Source organism: Hakea prostrata, chromosome 4, assembly GCF_041222555.1.
Source record: "Hakea prostrata isolate BN-2017 chromosome 4, UWA_Hpros_2, whole genome shotgun sequence".
Classification (NCBI taxonomy): Eukaryota; Viridiplantae; Streptophyta; class Magnoliopsida; order Proteales; family Proteaceae; genus Hakea; species Hakea prostrata.
In genome coordinates, this window is record NC_142603.1 from 41383115 (window position 1) to 41406108 (window position 22994).

Genomic DNA, 22994 nt, shown 5'->3' on the forward strand with positions numbered 1-22994 from the left:
GAAAATATGACTAATTTGAGTTAATTACCAATTCTTATGTGTGTAGGGGTACATAACTCAAAGTTGAATAGCACTAGATGGAGTGTAGGACTACTTTAGGAAGGACAACTAAAGTATGTTAGTTCTAGAGGATTAGGGAAAGGGGATCTTACAGAGGCACTCTTGTTTGGTTTACACGACGGAAATAGATCATGTCCAACTTTCAAACATTCAACTATCTAAGATTTGATGGAATGAGGAAGAAATGTTTGATCTACTTTTACCACTGAAACACAAAAGATAGTCATTTTGGTTTGTGTCCCGTTTTTTGTATAACTAACTTCATGTATTAAGGATATAAAACTCAAAAGCTGTAGGCACACCACACTCCAACAATGGTTTACCTATTTAGCATCTAAATCCTCCGTAGAATACAAGAAGGGATTAACTGGTGTTGGGAAATGTCATGTCAGTATTGTCACATCAGCCTCCATTAGTTTTGATGATAATAAACATGAATTACTAATGTTCATATTAAGTTGTGATTGTCTAGCTCATTACGAAAGTTAGTGAACCAAACCCAACTCATTGGACCAAATTCATTGGATGCTCAAGCCTAAGTCAAGATCAAGTAAACTTGGACAAGAAACTACACAAGATGAGCGTCAAGATCAAAGTATAAGAAAATGTAAAAATCAAGTCAAATTCAAGACTTAATCAAATTCGGGACTTAGGACACCTCCACATGCATTCATATGTAATCACACTAATTAATTATATGCATATCATGTCACTAGACTGACATATGACATATTAGGAAAGTGTATGAGGTTTAGGGATGACTAGAAATACCAAAAAACCAATCAAGTCCATGTTTGCACCTAACTATGCAATCTGTGCTTTAAACAGATGTCTGTCTGATCCAAAAGGTCGTCCATCTGGTCATAGAAGCTCAGACGAAATTTTTGTCTGATCAGACAGACATCCATCTGGTCAGACAGACGTCCGTCTTAGACGTCTTAGACGACCCGTTTGAGACGGACATCCTTCTAGTCAGATGGACATCCGTCTGGTTAAAAATCTGCAACGGCATATTTTCAGACATACGTCCATCTGGACTGAAATTTAGATTAAAATCTGTCTGTTTTCTATCTGCTAGGGGGTTGGACTAGAAAAAGAAGAGATCTGAGAAGCTTGAAATACGATTGAGGAAGGAAGATCGAAGCTTAGCAAGGGAGCCCCGTTTTGCTGGGTTCACATCCTCTGCGGCCCAGCAGAGGGCGGCAATCCAGTGGCACTCCATATGTGAGTGCCACGTGTATGTTTACATTTTTAAAACATTAGATTGTTGGAATAGATTGTAAACCGGTTTAGTCACGGGTTCATTTTAACTAGGTCAACCAAAACTTAAACCAAACCATGCATCTCTCTTTCATTAGTCTTCTTCTCCGTCGTGTCTGCGTCAGCAAGAATTCCAGTTATAGAATGATGAAGAAGGAAAGAAAACAGTGTAAAAATTTGGGGAAAGCAGGAAGATAGAGTTTAAATATAAAAAATAAAAATAAAATCTGGCGCTAGATCTAAATCATCCAACATTCTCTTCTCTTGATCTTTCTCCTCCTATATGACTTCCTATTAATCTCATTTCACATAGAGCTTCCGATTCTATACATAGAAGGACAAAATAAAGTCATGGAAATATCTTCTCTACTTTTGATGAAAGATCAGTTATCTTTGATCCTAGAACCCAGAGGTTCTGCTCTTCATTAATTTTGTTCTCATAAGACTAGTTCATTTTGTTATATTTTCATGGTGCTATTTGCCTGCATTTTATTGGTGCCTGGAATTCAGTGTGATTTGTTGAAACCCAGTTTCTATGCTTCGCTGATGCTTCATCTTTTCAATTATTTCTTCTTCTTCCTTTGATTGTTTATTAAATGTTTTTTGTTTGCATTTGTCTTAGTTGATATGTTGGGTTTTATAACGATTGAAACGATGAGTTGCATGTATGCCTAATGCGTCCAAAATCTACTCAGCCCTTAGATCTCCTCGTGATGACCTGCAAAACGAAAGCGTCAGATGTGGCCCGACCGCTGGGGTTGGGAGTCCACCTCCGAAGGCTAAGTCAGTTGATGAACTTAATCACAAACGGCTCTGCTAGAAGCACAGAGCTAAAGAACGAAGAACTGGGAAAGGTGATCTAGATAGCAGAACGCTGATAGTTTACGTCTATCAGTATGTATCTAAACCTGAGTCTCAGATTGTGTGTTTTCGGTCCCTCACCTCGTATGGTAATGAGGTTTATATAGAGTGTACCTTCGAATCTCCTTCGTTGGATGCACTTGAGCCTTCTTCGGGTAGTCGTTGGATCTTAACAGTTAGATCCGTTGAGCAATAGACTTTTACTAGTTTGGACTAGTAGAGGACTCCTGAGATAACCTTTAGGTTATGTGATGATTATCCCTTCGATAATGATTATCCGCAGCCGTCAATTCGAGTCTGCCATCATTAGGGTAATTACCCTAATCCATAAGTAGGATTAAGGCACGCTTGTAGCCAAATAAGCTTTCTTCTTCAGCACGTCATCTTCTGAATCCGGTTCGCTCGGGAGCGAGTCGGTTCCCTCCGTACCGACTGGGGTCGAAGGTCGGACCAGGTATGAACCCGGTCTGATCATAATTTCTCCGTATCAATGCCTTTTCAGAATTGCTTCAATTAAGTAATTCCGCTAATATTGGTTAATGAACACAAACAAAACTCACCCCAGGCAAGTATTGACTCACTGAAAAAACGATCAACCTTCTGGCCTTGAGGTCGGAATGCATCTGGAGAGGTAGTCCTCATCCTTGTGGCTTATCAAGCATGATTCCAGCTTCCAAGGATGAGTCCGTCACTTGGGGTTGACTTCACCGAACACAAGGAGATGGAGAAGAAGACTAGTGAGAGATGGTTTGGTTCAAGTTTTGGTTGATCTGGTTAAAATGAACCTGTTTACAATCTATACCAACAATCTAACGGTATAAAATGTAAGCATACACGAGTCACTCACATATGGAGTGCCGTTGGATTGCCCCCCTCTGCTGAGCCGCAGAGGATGTGAACCCCGTTTCGCTTTGTTCCAAGTGACCCTCTTTTATAAATGGTCTTAATTAACGCCACCAAAAACGGAATTGGGTAGCTGGACGTATTATATACTTAGATATCTTCTTATATTGCGCACATGATTTCTTCTATAAAAAAAAAAAATCCGTGTTGAAATCAGTAGCTGGACGTATTATATATTTATATTATCTTTATGTATTGCCACATCATTTCTTCTATAAAAAAATCCATGTTGTTCCTCCTGATGTTTACTTCTTTATGTTCCTCTTCCCTACTAAGAATCTCGAATGTTAATGGTGATAAAACAGAAACAAGGAAATAGATACTCCTACATTGCCAATTCATGGCGTTTGCAAAGGAATTGTTGGGTTCTTCTTTGTTGGAGAAGCCATCTTTCGTTTCTGCTTCCGGGTTTTCGTTCAATCATCCGTTCAAGAGAAGACAGCTTTCCAGAATTGGCACTTTGCGGCCTATGCCAACTGCAAGATTGGGTTTAGAAATGTTGCCATGTTCGCGTTGGTCTCATTCTCCAAATCAAAAGCATTATCTGCAACTATATGGTCGACAAGGGCAACAAAAGGGTAACTCATTCACTCACTCTTCGCTTTTAATGAGTAATTTTTATGCAACGAACTGCCATTATTAATGGCTTTTTTTGCAGTATTATATATTGGGCAGGTTTCAGAAACTGATTACAATCCATTAATTGAGCATGGGATGTTTTTGGTTTGACAACAACCCAACCCAAATAATCAGCTTTTTCTTCTCTCCGACCAAAAGATATAATCAGATTGGATCCATTACAATGTGATCAGATTATGAAAAAGAAAAAAATGATAAACTGATGGACACCCCATGAGAATTGCTTTGGAAATGACTATTTCTGTAAAATGTACCTATGTAATGGTGCTACGAGTCGTAGTGAGTGTATGCTCTGTAATCTGGGAGAGATGTGTGGATAAGCAGCAGTTAAGCCTTTCTGCATTCATAATGAAGCAGATCTCTTCTCACTGTGGGCGTAAGCAGTCTCGCTGAACCACATAATCTTTATGTGCGGTTGTGTTGGTGCAAGAAATGTTATCTTGGCTCCTTGGTTCGCTCCAGATCCAGCCCACTTTCCTGAAACCAAAGCAATGTGAACCACATAATCTTTATATGCGGTTGAATGATATTTTGTTGGTGACTTCCATTCACTTTTCTGCATCCTTATAGAGGTTTCATTTTCTACTTGAAAAACATGTCGAGTTGATAAGGAAAAGATGCTTTGCTTCCTTGTCTTCCTTCTCCAGGAAACTAGAAATGTGAAGGGAGCTCTTGCTGTTGAGCGAGTGTCCTGATGGACCACCGATACATAATCAACTGAGGATTTAGTAGAGTAATCCAGTTAGCCAAGATTTAGGGGTTGGTTTTGGGTTGCTATAGTGTTACTGTATAATGAAATCGGTTTGGGTAGTTGTTGTACTGTCTAAGGAATACCAAAATATATTTTCTGTTCTCCAGTTTTGCTGGCTTTTTCATTTCCCAAGACCAAAAGCCCTCCATCGAGTTATAGCATTACTCATTGAGCCATACAATCTTGTACATACTATCTATGGTTTTGCTGCTGCCTGAAAATAACTATTTTTTATTTTTGAAAAAACGTTGACTTCACCAAAATTAGGTTAAGTATAATCTGGGCAAAAACTCATTCAAGTTATTTTCAAAATAAATTCCATGTCAAGCAAGCTTTCGACATTATTTTTCAGGACTTTCAGCCTTAGCTGATGATCAACAGAGTGTGGAAAAGCTGCAGTACATTGAAAATGGTAATACTTACCAGAATGTTCTTTCAAAAGTGTTGGATACGTTTATACAGTTCAGTCGCCCTTATGCTTCTTTGGGTAACGTAAGTTTTTTTTATCACACTCTAAATATGACATGTTGACATTTTTAAAAAAAGTAAAATTATTCTCAGAGCATCAAATGTGTTTTTTCGTGTTTTTTAATGAACAGGTTGTGGGGATAATAACAGCGTCGCTTTTTCCAGTAGAAACTATTGCTGATCTTTCTCCCAAATTTTTTATGGGAATATTCCAGGTAAAGCATTAAGGTTGGAAATTGTCAATAAATTCTGAATTTTTCCAAAATTTTCTGGGGACTACTATGAGTAACATTCAAGGTTGAGAAAATTTAATATATCTTTTACATTTGGTATGTTACTGATTTTTTTTATTATTTTTATTATTTTTTATTTTTTAAAGGCTGCAGTTGCAGCAATATTGATGAGGACGTATGTTAGTGGCATAAACCACTTGTATGATGTTGAAATTGACAAGGTATGTCTAAGTCTGATTTTTTGGTTACATGCAAGTAAATTTAATGATAGAATCTTTTTTTTATATTTCAGTTTAAGTATATTATATTTATGATTAACATGATTGCTTTAATCTCTATCTTTAGTGCTTGCTTCTTAGTATTTTTCCTATGTGCTCAGATTAACAAGAAACATTTTCCACTGGCTTCTGGAGCTTATTCAATTGAAACTGGGTGGGCTGTCACTATCGCAACTGCCTTGCTGGTATAAATATTATATCCGCCACTTGTTTCAAATACAAGCATAAAACTTTGACTCAATATTTAAAGGTAAAAAGCGTACTACACTGAGTCTGGGGCACAATTTTCCTATGCAACCTTACTCTAGCAATTTTTGTTGAGAGGCTGTTTCGATGGCTTGACTCAGGCTACAACTGTGGTCCACCAACCAATGCCGCAGCCTGCCCCTAAAAGAAAAATACTTCCATATGTAATGAAAAAAGTGATTCACTAATCTCCTTCTTAAAAGATGATTAATGGAAATTCGAAAGAGAGGGACAAAATAATATTATAATTAAAGCTCTGTTCACCCAAAAGCTTGAATTGCTTTTGATTGAATTGCTCTATAGATCATTGTGTGTTTCTCTCTTTATACTTGTTTTTCTTTTTTGTGAGTATGTCTAAAGTTTTCCATTTACCACTAAAAGTTGTCATTGCTTTTCTTTTAAATATTTGTTTTGCAGAGCTTTTGTATCGGATTATTGGCTCACTCTCCAGCACTTTTGTGTGGGTTATTCATAACTTTCGTATTTGGAACTGTATATTCCGTTAATGTAAGTTTTTGAAACCATGTCTTTCTTTTTTCCAATATTTGTATTATAGTAAAGAGAAAAAGGTCTAAACATTTCCAAAAAGAAAAAGAAAGTGCAGTAAGAAATGTTCCCCCCCCCCCTCATAAAAGAAGGAAATAGATAGAAAGGTTTTGTTTAGATGAAAAGATTTCAATTGAGGGAGAAAATACTATGGGAAAGTAGTTTTTTTTTTTTTTTTTTAATTAATATTTTAAAAAGAATTGAATTGATCCAACGATGCAATATCTGTTTTCGAAATATATTGGTTTCTTTGTGGGCTGGGGAGTGCAAATAATTAGATCCAAGGCATGCATGTGGAGAACCACACCTCAAAACATGAATAAATGACATGTATCTAAGAATTTTCATGAAGTTCTAGTCTCGGTACAACATGTCGCCGATATTTCGCGATATGCCGGCGAAAATTCGGTGAGTCACTCAAGGGCGACACGAAACGACATGTACCAAAAGTCGCCGAAAATTCGGCGACAAATCGGCTAATATCGTCGACTAAGTGAACTGTCGGCAAGAATTGTCGTTATCCTACATTTTCCGGCGAACAGTTCTATGCTCCAGGCTGGTACGTGGACAGTGAACGGAACTCGTCTCACTCTCACAATGATGTTCAAAACATCCAAAACCACCATGATTTTAAAGATTTCGCTTTCTCTTCAAACGTCACTGGAGCTGATAATATGCTGTTGCAGCCAGTGGATTCTTCGTCTTCGTGCTCTCCATCTTCCGTTTTCAGTCTTGACCCATCACAGTTACAGACCAGAGCACTGGTCCCTCTTTTGGTTGTGAAAACCCCAAGGAAGCACATCGGCGGGAAGGTCTCTCGCTGCAAAAATCTGCAACTCATCTTCGGCCATCGCTGCAAAAATCTGCATCTCATCCATCTCCAGCCATCTCTTTCTCTCTCGTTGCAAAAATCTGCAGCTCCAGCGATCTCTCTCTCGCTGCAAAAGCAAAACTTGCTGCTGCAAAATTCCATCTATTTCTCTCTCTCTAGATCTCTCTCCTCTCTGCTCTCCAGCAAACTCTGAAAGAACGAACCCATTAAGTTACTTTTAACCTTTTTAAATGTCGGCGATATTTCGCCGACATTTTGGGATTTCGGTGGTTTCGCCGACCACCGACACCCGACTTTAAACCAGCTTTTCGAACCTTGGTTCTAGTGCATTGAATAAATGTTTGAGATATACCTTTGAAAAAAATATTTGTCATCATTTGCCCCCCAAATTTAACAATCCTAGACATTCCAAATAGTATATCCATTAGATATGATGAAGTCACATATATAAGTGAATGCTCCTACTAGTATGAAACATGGTTCTTTGACATGATTTACTCAAATCCCACTCTTTGCCTTGGACAAATAGGACTCAAGAAATTAAAATTTTTGGACATTTATTGAAATAGAGAAGGATCTATTTCTGTCATTCCTCTCTAACAAAGTTATTATTAACATGTAAGAGTATAGTGTATTTTTTTTATTTTTTTATCAGTATGTCATCTGGTTCAGATTAATTCTTGTGAAGCATACAACATTTGCATTGAATTAGAGGGACTTTGAAGTTTTTGAGGGTTTTTATTGTTGTAATTTTCGTAGTTTTATTTGAAAATTCAAACAATTTATTTTTCTAAAGATTAGGTCTTTTTCTAAAAGACACCTAAATGGCCAATAGGTGTCTTTGCTAACAAACACGCCTTAAGGGAAGAGGTTTGTTCTTTGAGAGACAACCTTTGGTGGTGTCTCTAACTCTTCTATATAAAGGTGGGAGACGTTTTGTTTATGATTGCGCAAAACATGTTTTTGAGAAGCTTTACTTTCGTTTAAATTGTGTCAATTGGTGAATGTTGCTTTACGGATCCCTTAGTCCATCAATACGGGGTGCACCGTCTATGATGGAGGGGTTGACTGATCTTGGAGGTGAAAACGCATTCAGACCCGTGTGCACTATTCGGGGCGTTTAAATACCTTAAAGAAAGTGCCGTTACCGGCACGTTTCAACTCCGTCAATTTTCGTTTATCAAGATGGTAGATGGATGTACGTAAAGCTTTTGAAAAGGGTCTTGTTCATGCCATTTGAATTAAGATAAGTTTTCTAATTCTGCTTTATTTGTCTTATATGATTGCCCTGTGGTAATATATTAACAACAATTTTAAGGTATTTAAAGTCGTATAAGATATGGAGCTTTGACCATTTGAACGTTTTTGGGTTCCATGTTGTTCAACGGATTCACAATGTGTGTTTCTGCAACTTCACACTGACTATGTTTTGTACAAAACTATAGTTGTATATTATGCTGTATCGGTTGCTGGTCCGCGTCTTATTCTAGTATCCAAGTTCAAAGCTTTTCTACATGAATAGCCAGTGAAGAGAGAGAATATTTATTTTATGAACACAGCTTTGTATTATCTTCCGTACGTTTTATGATTCTCCCACATGGAAGTTGGAATCCTCTCTGAATTACATGGTTTTATGGGTGTTGAATTTGGATTTACTGGGATAATCGGCTTTCTGGGTTTGGCATATTTGGTAAATCTAAAGCTTTTTGTTTAGATGTTTATGCTGCTCTTTCTATGACTAAGATTTTGATATGATCTTTAATGATTTTGAACTAAAGTACCTTGGTTTCAATTCGTAGCAATTATTGTAGCCATCGTAAGAACTTGGGTTATTGCTACTAGTTAAAGAAAGTTGAAATCGTTGGACCTAGTTTAATGCATATTCAATGGAACGTACGTCTAAATGGTTCCTACTTATTATTATTATTTCCTTTTGAAGTGAGATCGAACATTTGTAGGAGTTAGAAATGGGATTGCATACCGTGGAAACATTACTGCATCTCTAAAATAAAAGACGGAAGATAATTTTACTTACATCATTACTTTCCCCTATATTTTTCCTGTTTTTTTTTTTTACCTTTATTCATGCCAGTTTTGAAGTAAATGAAAGGGAAAACAGAGGAACGGTAAAGGAGAATTTGGACATAATTGATAGTGAAGTCTCGAGACTCGAGAGTCGACACTAATGGAAATTAATGGAGTTTCAGTTAGTCGGGCCTTCTACATGATTAAATATAATCATAGTGGTGGAATCCTCGAGGGGGTCTTTGGGCTACTTGTGGCGCTTTTTGCGTCTTTGACTTTCTTCATTGGATTTTTACAAAGAGGTAAGACTATTTCTTATTACTATTTGGCTACTGATATGAAAAACAGAAGGCAGACGATGACCCATCATGCTGCTGAGTTTCCCCTCAGGCAATATGTGATTGTCGAATGCTAAGCATAATCTTTTGGAGTTGTTTCCGATTGCATAGTTAATTATGTTTCATCCGTCTTCTAGGTTTGATGATTACTCTTTGAGTTTTCTTCTGGTATAATTGATCTGATTATTAATTTTGGATAGTTATTTTGGGAACTCTTGAATTATGTATCGTCTGTTGTTAAGAGAGAGTTTGGGTGCATGGTATTATAAGACTTTGGACCTTTCAATTCTAAATGTAGTGGATTTACTTTAGGGAAGGTAATGTCGGAAGAGGATCTGCAATGAACCTCTTAAGTCTTTCATCATATGTTTCTTGTTGCTCGTGGTGGTTGTAATTGCACAGGTAATGAAGGGCAACCAAGAGCAGTTAATGCATCACAATGAGATTCGAAGTCAAAATTGGGATGATTATAATTGCTGGTAACAATTGGTGAATCAGTTGGAATAACCTAATCAATTGTTTCACAAGTTATTTGGAGGTTTATGAAGACCAAAAATGAGAGAGGGATTCACCACCACCAATCCTAATGCTCAATTAGAGATCACTATTAAAATGAGGAAAACATGGGTTTTCCAGAAAGCCCTTACCATCAGGTCTTGGCTAGAATAAAAATGAAACAGTGAGGGGCATGTAATTTGAGGGAATGTATAGTTTGTGGTACTAATATGTTGGGCTTCTTATTTTGATTCTACTAGTTAAAATCAGACCATATTACCCATTCTATTAGATGTGTCTTTTATCTATTGAATTGGCAATCTATAGTGAAAGGTGTATTCACTGGTTTAGCATATAATGCCCCATTTGGTTACAAGCTCACGCTACTGAGCTCGGATAAGGATAGCATCTTTATCCCATAAGAATTTGAATGTGATGTACCTCAAGGATGTGAAACAAGTGCTGTTGTAACAAAAAATGAAGACTTGTACTAGCTGCTGAGGTTAACAATTTAAGTAGTTGTACCTCTTCACTTCAAAGTACGGATAAGGATGCAAACCTAAAAAACTTGTTGCGTCTGCCGATGTATTGAAATCATATAGAAGAGGGGAGGCTGAACTGAGATTCTCAGGCAGCACCTCTCCTATTTCCCTTCCATTATAGGGATTAAAGAGGTCTAGTGGACCAATGAACTCTAAAGTAGTAATGAGTGGAAACTGGGGTTGTTGAACGAATGCTTGAATTCATAAATCCTGGTGGGGAGGTTCTCATATGTATCAGTGATTTGGAAGCAGGCTACTACTGTCATCAGAATGCACCTATAGAGCTTTGATGTTCTTGTAAAAAATGAAGCACATTATGCTGGTGCGTTGAAGTGGTTTATTAACCAGGGGTTTACTGTATCAAATTTGTGGACTTGTACGAGAAAAAATGGAAGTGTAGCAGAATTGGATCTGCTAACTTCAAGAAGGTTTTGGCCTCTCCAAAGGACCATGAAGCATTAAGGGAAAAGACTGCTTTAGGGAAACCTATTATAGCACGTCTCAATAGTTTCAATGATAGATCCTGATGCTGGTGGTGCCATTCAAATGTGAAGTCTTAGTGACTCAGTTTCAGCAAGGAGAAAAGAGTGAGAAACATAGAAACATGTTATGACTTTACCTTAACACGTCTTAATAGACAAGGAGGTATGTGACAATAACAAGTACTCTGCAACTTTGTCTATCAAGCATGTATGCTTGTTGTTTGTTTCCAATTCCAAAGGCAACAGGGATCAGCAGAGCCATGTTTCTATGTATGTACTAAAACATGAAGGGTTAATTGAAATTACTAAACCCAAAGTTGGCAAGGCCTAAAGTGGCTATAATGTCAGAGTACAACACATGTAGTTCTATATGTATCATGTAGTTATGATTTACCCTCAAATGATATAATAATGGTATATGACCATTGAATTTTTACTTGTGATAAACCTAAATTGTGGGGGTTTATGTTTATTATGAAAATACATGTATATTTTACATGTTGTGTCTCTTCTTAAGAGACAAGTATAGTAATTGGTTTTACTTGAAAAAAGAAAAATGACATGTTTCATGTGCATTTGGGAATAATCTTGAATTGAAGATGATATGTAGAGACTTGTGGTGGGAAATGATTTTTGAGTTAAAAATATAAGTTCTACCAAATATCATCAACTAGATATGCCTTTGTAAGAAGGTTGGAAACTCCAAATAGCTAGCATGTGAAAACATGTGTTGATAAGTGATTATATAAGTTCCTACTTAGTGTGTGGCTTATAAGTTTAACAAATCCAAAACCACAAGGCTACAGGAAAAAATGAAAGATACATGATGATGATCATTGGAATAAGCATTTACGTTGAAGGTAAATGAAGTGATCAATAGAGAAAGTAAGACATTGAGTCTTAGAAGTATGTATCTACAAGTGAAAGGGACATATGTCTATTGAGGCTGATAAGATAGTGCTATCACTATGTAGTCAATGAAATAATTTGACTAGAAGTTGTGTCAAGCCTCAAATCACTAATGTGATGTCACTTGGAGGAATAAACTATAAAAGCCTATCTAAGGTCATGTGATGGACACCCAACCTATGTGAAGAGGTTTTAATCCTGAATTAGGTTCAAAGGGTAAACAACGAAGTCACGGGATGACTTGAGGAGTACTACTATGTTTATTCCAATATTAAGGTAAAGTAGTACCACCACAAGGAAAGAGGTTGAGCAAGAGGTTCTTAATTAGTCGAAACCTACGAAATGTGGGGGTGTGTTAATTGTGGTGCGCACTGGCTAACCTAAGTGGATGTAGGAAATAAGGTCGCTTTCCATTGAGAATTATATAGGCGAATTCTCTAGACATCCATGAGACTGAGATCTGGGACATGGCCTGTTCTCTTTTATTAGAGGAAAAATGTCCAAAAGAATAAATTTGATAAAAGGGTTTATCATGTAAAGTCGACTAATAGGATATGGCTGATGAGCTTGTCAGCTACGCACTGAGGAAAGGTTCAAGAAGTCTGACTTCACCCACACTCTGTAGCGAGGTTCATTAGACCTAGTATAGGTTCAAGTCCGAAAGACACCTATAACGACGTGTCCTATTGTGTCTAATATGTTCACCAGTTTAGTGTTTTGTTTTCCCAAAATTTTTGAATTTTGTGGGGGATTGTTGTAATTTTCGTAGTTTTATTTGAAAATTCAAACAATTTATTTTTCTAAAGATTAGGTCTTTTTCTAAAAGACACCTAAATGGCCAATAGGTGTCTTTGCTAACAAACACGCCTTAAGGGAAGAGGTTTGTTCTTTGAGAGACAACCTTTGGTGGTGTCTCTAACTCTTCTATATAAAGGTGGGAGACGTTTTGTTTATGATTGCGCAAAACATGTTTTTGAGAAGCTTTACTTTCGTTTAAATTGTGTCAATTGGTGAATGTTGCTTTACGGATCCCTTAGTCCATCAATACGGGGTGCACCGTCTATGATGAAGGGGTTGACTGATCTTGGAGGTGAAAACGCATTCAGACCCGTGTGCACTATTCGGGGCGTTTAAATACCTTAAAGAAAGTGCCGTTACCGGCACGTTTCAACTCCGTCAATTTTCGTTTATCAAGATGGTAGATGGATGTACGTAAAGCTTTTGAAAAGGGTCTTGTTCATGCCATTTGAATCAAGATAAGTTTTCTAATTCTGCTTTATTTGTCTTATATGATTGCCCTGTGGTAATATATTAACAACAATTTGCATACATTAGGACTAATATGAGATTAGAAATGCCTTGTATAAATACAAAATAAGGTTTTCTTTTGATTATTTCTTGGGTCTAGAGTGAGGGAACGGTATTACTATGATAAAGTGTCCCCCCACTGATATATGTAAATTATTTCCAGGTGTTTTCCAGGGCCTAGGGTTGATCCCTCAAACCTTAGGCACCTAATTTGATCCAGGGGTATTTTAATTTTTTCGCCCAAATTTTTGACAACTAGGTCTTTGTCACATCTAGGGTATTGTTTGGAACTTAGATGTATTTTTACTTTATTTTTTTATTAGTAATTTGCAAGTTATTAAGAGTCCTTACCTAGGTGAGATTCCAAGTTATGTTGGGATCCTCTAATTTGAATCCCCATATTTTTGGATGAATAATTTGAGTTTTTTTAATTCTCCTTATTTTTAAGATTCCATATCTACTCTTAGAATTTAGATTGGTGTCCACTAGAGTTTGTTATGGAGTTTTCTTGATTGAGTCAAGTCTTAGTCAATTAGTAGTTGAGTTAGAATTGGTTAAGCCAGTTAGAGTTCTAATTGGTTTTCCAACTTAGAGTACTTTTTGATTTATTAACTCAAGGCTGTAAATGTTTACCCCCCCCCCCCCCCAAAAAAAAAAAAAATTTGAAGTTATAAATAAAGCCTTCAAACCATGTAACCACAAATTGAATTGAATACAAATATGAGTTTGAAGAAAATCTAAGTCATGGTCTTCATGGGAGGGCTGTGGCTGAATTAGTGTGCTATTTTCTTCAATTCCAGCAATCCTTTTTCACCTACAATTAAGTATTGCACCCCCAGCCCCATCCTTAGCTTGCACTCTTCTTCCCCTTTTTCATACCCTTCTTTTCTGTTTTCTTGAATTTTCAAACTCCTCTAGAGACCCAAATTTCAAGGTTAGATCTACACCAATCTAACCATTAGATCTGCCCCTAACTTTAGGATCCTCATCCCTCCAACCCTAGTAACCTTAGATCCAAATTTAACCTAGTTCTGACCATCTGATTTCAAGATATAATTAATTTCTTGAATTTTCATAGTTCCTAAGACTTTGAAAACAAGAACCTTAATATCTTTCAATTTAGCCATCCACTCACCAAACTCAGAGTACTGAAGTGATGTAAAAACTAAACTAAACAATCTGGAAAGAAAAGTATAATAAAAAACTCCTAAGTCCTCTAATGTTTTGCCTTCTTCTGCAATCATTTGTACACCTGCAACTTAGGGTCATAATCCAACTAGTCCCAATGGCGAACAGGGTGTTTCCCATCATTGTTGATTGAAGCTGTGATAATACTCCATACCAGCATTGAGATTGTACCACGAGTCGCTGCCAACTCCCATTGCTTCATCAGCTGTATAATCAACGGGAAATATTTTTGAACTGGAGCTCAGGATCTCTTCTTCACCTGTATAGACATCTAAAACAAGAAATTTCCCCGAAGGGTGAGCTTAAAAGAACTCAACAAGTAGTTCACATGTATATAACCAATATCACAATTAAAATCAATGTATCATATGGTGCAACATGATATGAAGTAAAATGCAACAATGCTACTATATTGTAACGAATGCTTATCTCTATATGGTAGACACGCATTAAGATAGGACACCAACTTCCTCTGGGTAGGTCTCTTCACTCTGATCTCTCATGGGTTGGTTATCGGTCTTGAGATCCAATGTAAGGGGTCAAGGCATCCCTCTCGGACTATCACCATTGGCATGAGAACTGGCGCATGTCAAGGTTATACGCAGGTCAACTACTCAGTCACCATACCTCCCCTCATGCATTTCACACTCTTCTCCAACCAACTAGGACTGCGCCTCCTCTTAACCCTAGTGATCATCTACATATAATGGGCGGGAAGCTCTCATGTCCTCTAATGGGTTGATTAGCAGTCTTGAGCACCCATGAGCTTAAGTTTATTATATACAACCTTACCAATGAATGACCCCCACAATATGGTTGTGTCCTCTCACAGGTTGGTTACTGTTCTTAAGTGTCCACCACCTCATTGCTGCCATAGATCACTCGGTATTAATACCCACGCTGATAAGGTGTGAAATGACAGGGTACCTAACCAAACTCATTTAGACTTCCTAGTCATGGCAAACAGTAACTGTGAAAAGTGTTGGGGGAATCAAAAGATAATGTCTCATACCACCTCCACTAATGTCCCAAGCCAGGAGCACCCAAATAGGCATTCCAATTTACAATCACAACATACAACAACTTTTCACAAAAAGAAAAAGGTTCAAAGCAATGTTCATAATTTGGAAATTCAATTCAAGTCCACAAAGCTTCAGGTTTAATCCATTCATCAATATCATGTATAGTAGATTTATATTCTGTAATTTTAGTACATGAACGTCATTCCTAAACCTTAGAACAGCAGCATGTATATCAATATGCAAGTTCCACATAAAATAAAAAAGCGACAATGATTATGTGCAAGTGAATGTCCTCACCTTACTATTGATTTGTAACTTGAAAAGTAGGTCAAAGAGTGTATTCACGCTTCCCAAAAATTCCTATTAACATGCTGGTTCAAGGTTAGAAATAACCCTAGAGGTCTGATATTGAAAAGAGAAATAAAGACCAACACTGCAGGGAGTGGTCAGTCAAAGTGGTTGCCCCAGGAAGGCAACAAGGGCAATCAACCACCCTATGAGTACGAACATAATTAACTCGAATCGATAGAAGGCTTCCAGGTTGGGTTATAAACTACTCCAAAATTACTTAGAAAATCCTGAAATAACACTACAACATGTTTAAACATGATTTAAGCATCAATCAATGCAAAAGAAACGAAAACCTAATGAATCCTAGATTAGGTTTTCTTTGAAATCAATCCGGAAGATTCACGGATAAGCTAGAGGTAATGGGGATTCACTCGAGAATAAAGAAGATAGAAGAATTAGGTTGTTACAGCAACTAGAAGCCTTCAACTAGGTCTGTGCAGTAGGAGAAATCAAACATAGAAGAGAATTAGAAAAAAGAATTTTAGTATTAACCTTTAAGAAAATAAATCGTTGTTCGGAAACTTTTTCGAAAGACTTCTACACAGTCCTTCACCTTTGCAAAGAGTTCTCTAACAAGCTCTGACGACTTTGGATCATAATGACACGTTTTAGTACAAACACACCTTAAATAGGGCTTCAAAAACTAAAATTTCAAAATTGCCCTTCTTTCACGAAACTAGGCTGGTCGGCTAGCCAATTGACCAGCCAACCATTGGAACTTTTGTTCCAGGAGTAGAATCAAGGCCCAAAAGCCCGTGGCTTTAACTTAACTCCTACTCTATACTCCAAGAGGGTCTTACATGATTTTCGGGACCTTCTACACGTGTCATCAAGGAGTACTTTATCCATCTACCAACTCCGTCAACGTCCGAGTTAGATCTCCTTCCAAACTCTAACAGAACTCCGAACTCAGTATCATCTCCATCCACTTCCATTGGTTCGGACTCCAATCCAATGGTCTCTACATGGATGGCCCACAGTTGCCTTCTACCCGCACTTTAGGTTCTGGGACCTATAATATGGACTTCCAAGTTAGGATCAAGGGGGATTTCACAATTGGTAAGAATACCAAGCTAAGATAGAGGAAGATTGAGAGCTAACTCAAGTCTTTGATGAAAAGGTTATAACAAGTGAAGAATGTGCTTTAACAGATTACAGGGATGAGAGTAAAGCAATAACACCAGTTGGAGATGTGCCTGAATTTGTACCTCCCACATTAGAAGTTCACCTTCCTCAAAATTTCGAAGCAGCACCCATCTAGGAGTAGGACTCTGGTCTAGGGAGGGGTGCAATCCTACTAGTTTGAAAGGAGGGGCTAAGGGTGAGGGTTGATGAAGTTTCCAGGGGAGGGGATGGGTTGCTATAGTAGGGATGTCAAGGGAGGCCTCTAGATGGGCTAAGGAAGGGAGGGGAGGGCAGAAATGGGGAAAGAGGGGTTGTACTTGCTTGGAGATGGTTAATGCTGCTGTGGTGTTAAATTGCTGCCAGTTGGAATAATTGAACATCAAGAATCAACGTTCTTTCCATTCGTCATATCCGAGTTTCTTTGATAGTCATGCTTTCGTATATAAGAGAGAAGTAGTGTTTTACAAGCAAACTTCAGATTGATTTTTAACTTTTCACAGTGAAATAGATTTAGTTTAGATAGATTCTGTCTTGCTGCTACTAACATCTCTGGCTTCAACGAGATAAATATAAATAAATATATGAAAATTAACATACATAAATATCCCTGTAAACTTGCACATAATTGCATCAGATTTTTCGAGTTGATTAGAAAATAAACTCTTTCCTGCTTATTTATCTAACTTGTTTTCTTTCTTTTTCTTTAAGTAGCTTCCTTTTCTCAGATGGAAAAAACATCCCTTACTTTCACAAGTCTCCCTTATATTTATGGGCATGCCGACCATTTATATCCCAATCTTCATACATTCTCAGGTACATTTTTAGCCACTGTCAATTATTCTTAAATTTTCATGTCCATGGTGGCCGGAGTAACTAATTAAAATGAGAATTATTAACAAATCCACAGAGATACTTGCTTGGAAGGCCAGTTGTAATTACAACGCAAGTGTTACTTGCAACTGTCATAACATGTGTACACTCTATTGCCACCTTTATTTTCAAGGTAAGTTGCTATCATACTATGAATGAATATGGGAGAAATTTATTTGATTATATTGTGCCTTGTCATTTTAACTTTTCATACATAAAAATTAAACCATAGCTAGCATATGGTTGAATACATTTTATTCATTATTTAACATAGGAGAGTACTTATAAAGCATTTTTATTCTTTACTCATTGTCATTTTGTGGCATTTGACAGGATGTACCAGATACAGAAGGGGATAAAGTAAATGGCATACGAACTTTCAGCACTGAACATGGAAGAGAAAAAGTAAGTGGAAAATCCTGCTTGCTTTTCAAGGATATATACTCATTTGGCCGGAGAACCTTTTGCAGAATTAATGTCCATATGGTTATGTTGTAGATTAAGAGATTATTGCTCTGACAAAGTTGCTTTATCTGTAGCCCCAGTGGGGAAGTTACAGTTACAAACTTAAGATCATATATAAACTTTCTGAATTAACACTATTAATGAAGGTAAATGGATACTGCACTACTCTAACATCTTACAGGTACTTGACAACGTTTGAAGTGAGGGGTAATAGTAATTTTGGTAAATGTAGGGTTTCATGTGTAAGTTAGCTACAGTAAAAGGGGGGCAACTGTAATTTTCCATTATATTTAGTATTATTATCTTTTTTATTATTAAATATGCATTTAGTATACCTTTATCTACCTTAAGAAAAAAAATCCATTATTACTGCCTCAAATTTCAATTAGCGTTACACCATCTCATCCTCAGTGGTTTTTAAATTCATGCCAACTCTTTGCCTTATTAAAAATGGTTAACGAATACTTATTTTCAAAAATTATAGATGTAAAAAATACAAAAAGAAAGGAACAATACTATTTAGAGAAAACATATTGAATACAATGGTGTTTTATTCCCATTTAAAAGATTGAATTTACTCAGCTGGCAATGGCATGACTTGCATTACTTTGTGTTTTTGAGAAGATGAAATGTGTGATATTTATTTTGCAAGGAAGAGGTTACAGCCAAACAGTTGCATTTGCCTAAGAAATATGCCTGAATTTGACAAGGATATCAGATTATTGAAGATTAGTTTGGATATATAAGTATCTGAAAACAGAGACCATTGATGTGTCATCTTCCGTAACTCCATCTAGTAATTATAGGAAAAATTTGTTGTCTTTGAAAAAAGGAAGACATAATGTACTGGTAATGGATGAATTAACCAAAGACATTCAAGATGAAGTCCCCTAGTGTATGCTTTTTGCGGATGATATTGTGTTGATTGATGAGACCCAAGTGCGGATTAATACCAAATTAGAATCATGGAGAGTAGCTTTTGAATCAAAAGGCTTTAAACTTAGTAGATCAAAGGCAGAATATCTAGTTTGTAACTTTAGTCATGATCGGGCAGATGATGAGGTGGTGATACTTGACGATAAAGAGATTCCTCAGAGTGATTGTTTTAGGTACCTAGGTTCAATCATAAGTAAAAGAGGTGATTTAGAGGATGAGGTTTCCCAAAGAATTAAAATAGGGTGGATGAAGTGGAGAGGTGCGTCCGGAGTCTTATGTGATCAGCGCATTCCTTTAAAGTTTAAAGGAAAATTTTATAGGACCATTGTTCGACCAGCTATGATGTACGGTGCATAGTGTTGGGCTGTTAAAAAGAATCATATAGATAAACTCAGTGTAGCAGAAATGAGGATGCTAAGATGGATGAGTAGCAAAACTAGGATGGATAAGATAAGAAAAGATCATATTAGAGTTGGTCTGGGAATTGCTCCCATAAGTGATAAGCTTAGAGAAAGTCATTTGAGGTGGCACGGCTACGTTCAACGGAGACCTATAAATGCTCCTGTTCGGATAAGTGATATAATCCATATTGAAGGAACTAGAAGAGCTAGGGGTAGACCTAAGATAACCTTAGGAGAAGTGGTGAGAAAGGATATGTATAGCTTAGGCCTTGTATCTAGCATTGCCTCAAACAGAACTGATTGGAGGGCAAGAATCCATGTAGCCAACCCTATTTAGTTGGGACAAGGCTTATTATTGTTGTTGTTGTATAATGTCAAATAGTGTTTTGTATTTGTTATTTTTTCACTAGAAATTTTTTGTTTGTTATGTTTTTTACTTTTAAATTTTTTATTTTTCTACTTTAAGGTTGGTTATCATAACTAGATACAATATCAACTTTACACAACTGTATCAATCAAAGATTTTTTTTTTAATTATCTACTTTATTATTTTGTATTTTTTTCATATAGTTTTTCTCATGTTTGTTTTGGGAAGTAACTTTTCCCCTTGTAGTGAATATGACAATAAAATATCAACCTAACTTGTTTGCCATTTGTTTGAACAGGCATTTTCCCTTGGCATCAATGTTCTTCTAGTAGAATATGCAATTGGTATTATAGTAGGAGCTTTTTCTGCTTCTAATTTATTTAGCAAGTCTGCTATGGTAAGTAACTTTCTCCTATATAACACAATATGCTTTTGATCTTGTTTTTTAATGTTATATGTGTGTTTTAAGAAGCATTTATTCAAATTCTTTTGTAATCCAATTTGATGTTTTGTTGTATATAGGTAGCTGGACATTGTTTCCTTGCTTTAGCTCTATGGTTTCGTTCTAGATCTGTTGATATAACAAATAACTCAGCAGCATTCTCTTTTTACATGTTCATTTGGCAGGTAAGTCGCATTGATCCCTTGAGACCATTCTTGATCGTTTAAACTTGGCATAGTAGTATCACTAGTGATGTCTCAATAAATTGGTTCGAAAGTAATCTTTTAGAATATTAATATGCATATTAACCTAAGAAACAACATAATAAACAGTCCATAAACAAATTATGCTCCAAATAGAAAAAAATTTATTGCTTAGTTATTCTAATGATGCAAGAGTATTTACTCATGTTCAGATGTTCACTGAAGCTTTTTATTTTGCAGCTACTTTATCTTGAGAATGCCCTCTTACTACTTTATCGTTGAGAAAAATATCATATAAAATAAGGTGGCATGGTCATGTTCAATGGAGAAGTTTGGATGCATGCTCCAATTTGAAGTTATTTGATTTAGATTGAAGGAACTGAAAGAGCTAAGGCATCTCTAAGAACAAACTCTAAATAAGGAGCGCCGGTGTGACCCTCGAATGGCTGGAGCATAAGGATCTATGTAGCTGGCTCATTTATTTATGATAAGATTAGGTTTTGTTATTTTAGTGTATTAACTTTTCTAATGCAATAATAAAAGGACTTTTGTGAACTCTTTAGAAACTAATTTCCTAGCCTAGGATTTCATCCGCTTATGCTCTGACAACAAATGTGTTGTTTACCTCAACAACTAGGAAAACCACATAAAATAAAAATTCAACAAAAATTATCTCTCGGGTGTGGGGAAAAAGGGTGAATTCAGTGCCAAAGGCTTCCGTATAAGTAAAATTTATTAGGTTATTTTCTTGCACAACCTTGTCACTCCAACAGTTTTTGTTGAGAGGCTGTTATGATGGCTTGGGTCCGACCTAAAGCTGTGGGAAAAGAAAAATTCTTGCCAAGCACAACTGATGCTGAACAAATAGGATAAGTAGATCATTACATATTGATAAATTTCAAAGAGAACTTCAGGGTCTAGGAATTTTAGCCAAGTAAGACTAATTTGTTGAACTTGGAATCTAGTTTTGTAAGTGACAAGGAGATCTGTAATTAACTAATTGAAAAAAGAATCCTACTTGGGTGCATGCGGTGCCCAATGTTGCTGTGTTCAGATTTGAAAGCATGTGTTCTGACAATTATTTTCTACAAGGTGAAATATACTGAGTCCAGATATATGGGTAGAGGATTGTGTTCCCTTTACATCCCTCTACCACACATTTACGAGAAAAATCTATTTCTGAACAGATAGACAAGAGGTAGGCCCCTCTCCTAAACATATGGTGAAGGGATATGAGGAGAATATAATCCTCTGCTCTCGTCGATAGAATATTTCAATTCAAATATGTCAAGATACGAGTATCATTTTGTACTTGCACCCTCATCATCTTTTTCTTTTTCTCGGCGGATTTCGTGCAAAAATATGAACCCAATCAATTAGGAAAAGACTGTTGTTAAGATTTCATTATTAAACATGTTAAGAAAAATTTGTGTCCAAATGAAAGACTTGTTTTCCTTCCAAGCCTAGAAAGGAAGATTTTGCCACATTTGCTCTATTCTTTGAATGTACAACTTTTTGTTACATTAACCACTTTTTATTTAAAGAGAGCTAAAGGAACCAAAACTGTGTTTCTTCTGAGAAAACAAATGGATTCTACTGAGTTGGAAAGAGTATAAAGGGCGTCCTTATACCTGAGGGAAAAAAATGGACTTTCTTTGCCTCATGAGCAACCAACAATGTGGCCATGGTAGTGGTGGAAGGTACTTTGACTTGGGACTTAAGTGATACTCGATCACTTGGGCTGGAAGTTGGAAGCCAAGTAGAAAAATGAGATTATGGTCAGCTTTTCATTGTTAGGATTGGAGGCATCAAAATAGCAACTCGGCAAAAATAATTGGGGTACTGTTGCTTAGGAAAAAATTTCCCCTTCTTTGGCACTTTTGCCTAAAGACTGTAAAAACTTGTATAAGAATATCTCAAAACAAATGAGAATTTTTTTTTTTTTAATTTTTATATCGCGCATCCCCTCCAAAATTAAAACCTTACAAAGACCCCTCATGCTTAACTCCATTAGTAATTGTACACGTGAGACAGTAAAAATTAAAATTGAACTTTCAATATGATTATATTACTACCTGCCACCCCCCCCCCCCAAAAAAAAAAAAAAAGAGAATGGTAAAATGAACATGATGCTAGCTGCTATAATTTTTATTTTCAAAGTTGAAACACACCAATACCCACCCTCCATCCCTCGGATCTTGCTTGGGTGCTACCATTGACGTGGTGCAGCCTATGCTACCCACAGTTGGATGGATAACATGTAGGACAAGTTAAATCCTCAGCGCCCAATATAACCTTGTGTAAGTAAAGTTACTTAAATGACTTTAATTTGCTTTTGTTTGCCAAACCAACCGGACCGTCGGTTTGATGAACCAAACAAACCAAATGAAACCCTAAATTTGAAAATTAAAAACCCCTTATCTCCATTTCATCTTCATTCATGAGTGG

The 22994-nt window shown here is 36.6% G+C and overlaps 1 protein-coding gene across 1 annotated transcript; it reads left to right on the forward strand.

Annotated features, from left to right (window-relative positions):
- The first annotated feature begins 3383 nt into the window (after window positions 1-3383).
- LOC149018908 (homogentisate phytyltransferase 1, chloroplastic-like) lies at window positions 3384-21237 on the forward strand. Its single transcript, XM_089153025.1, has 12 exons — window positions 3384-3662; window positions 4827-4966; window positions 5074-5157; window positions 5322-5396; window positions 5555-5638; window positions 6117-6206; window positions 17574-17675; window positions 17770-17865; window positions 18066-18137; window positions 20200-20298; window positions 20424-20528; window positions 20787-21237. The coding sequence occupies exons 1-12, from the start codon at window positions 3425-3427 to the stop codon at window positions 20826-20828; spliced, it is 1227 nt and encodes a 408-aa protein (XP_089009151.1). The 5' UTR covers window positions 3384-3424; the 3' UTR covers window positions 20829-21237.
- Window positions 21238-22994: the final 1757 nt, after the last annotated feature.

Coding starts and splice junctions, on each gene's coding strand:
- LOC149018908 (XM_089153025.1), top strand. CDS start 3,425: ATGGCGTTTGCAAAGGAATTGTTGGGTTCTTCTTTGTTGGAGAAGCCA. Junction 18,138..20,199: donor CTGAACATGGAAGAGAAAAA/GTAAGTGGAAAA, acceptor TTGTTTGAACAG/GCATTTTCCCTTGGCATCAA. Junction 20,529..20,786: donor TTTACATGTTCATTTGGCAG/GTAAGTCGCATT, acceptor TTTATTTTGCAG/CTACTTTATCTTGAGAATGC.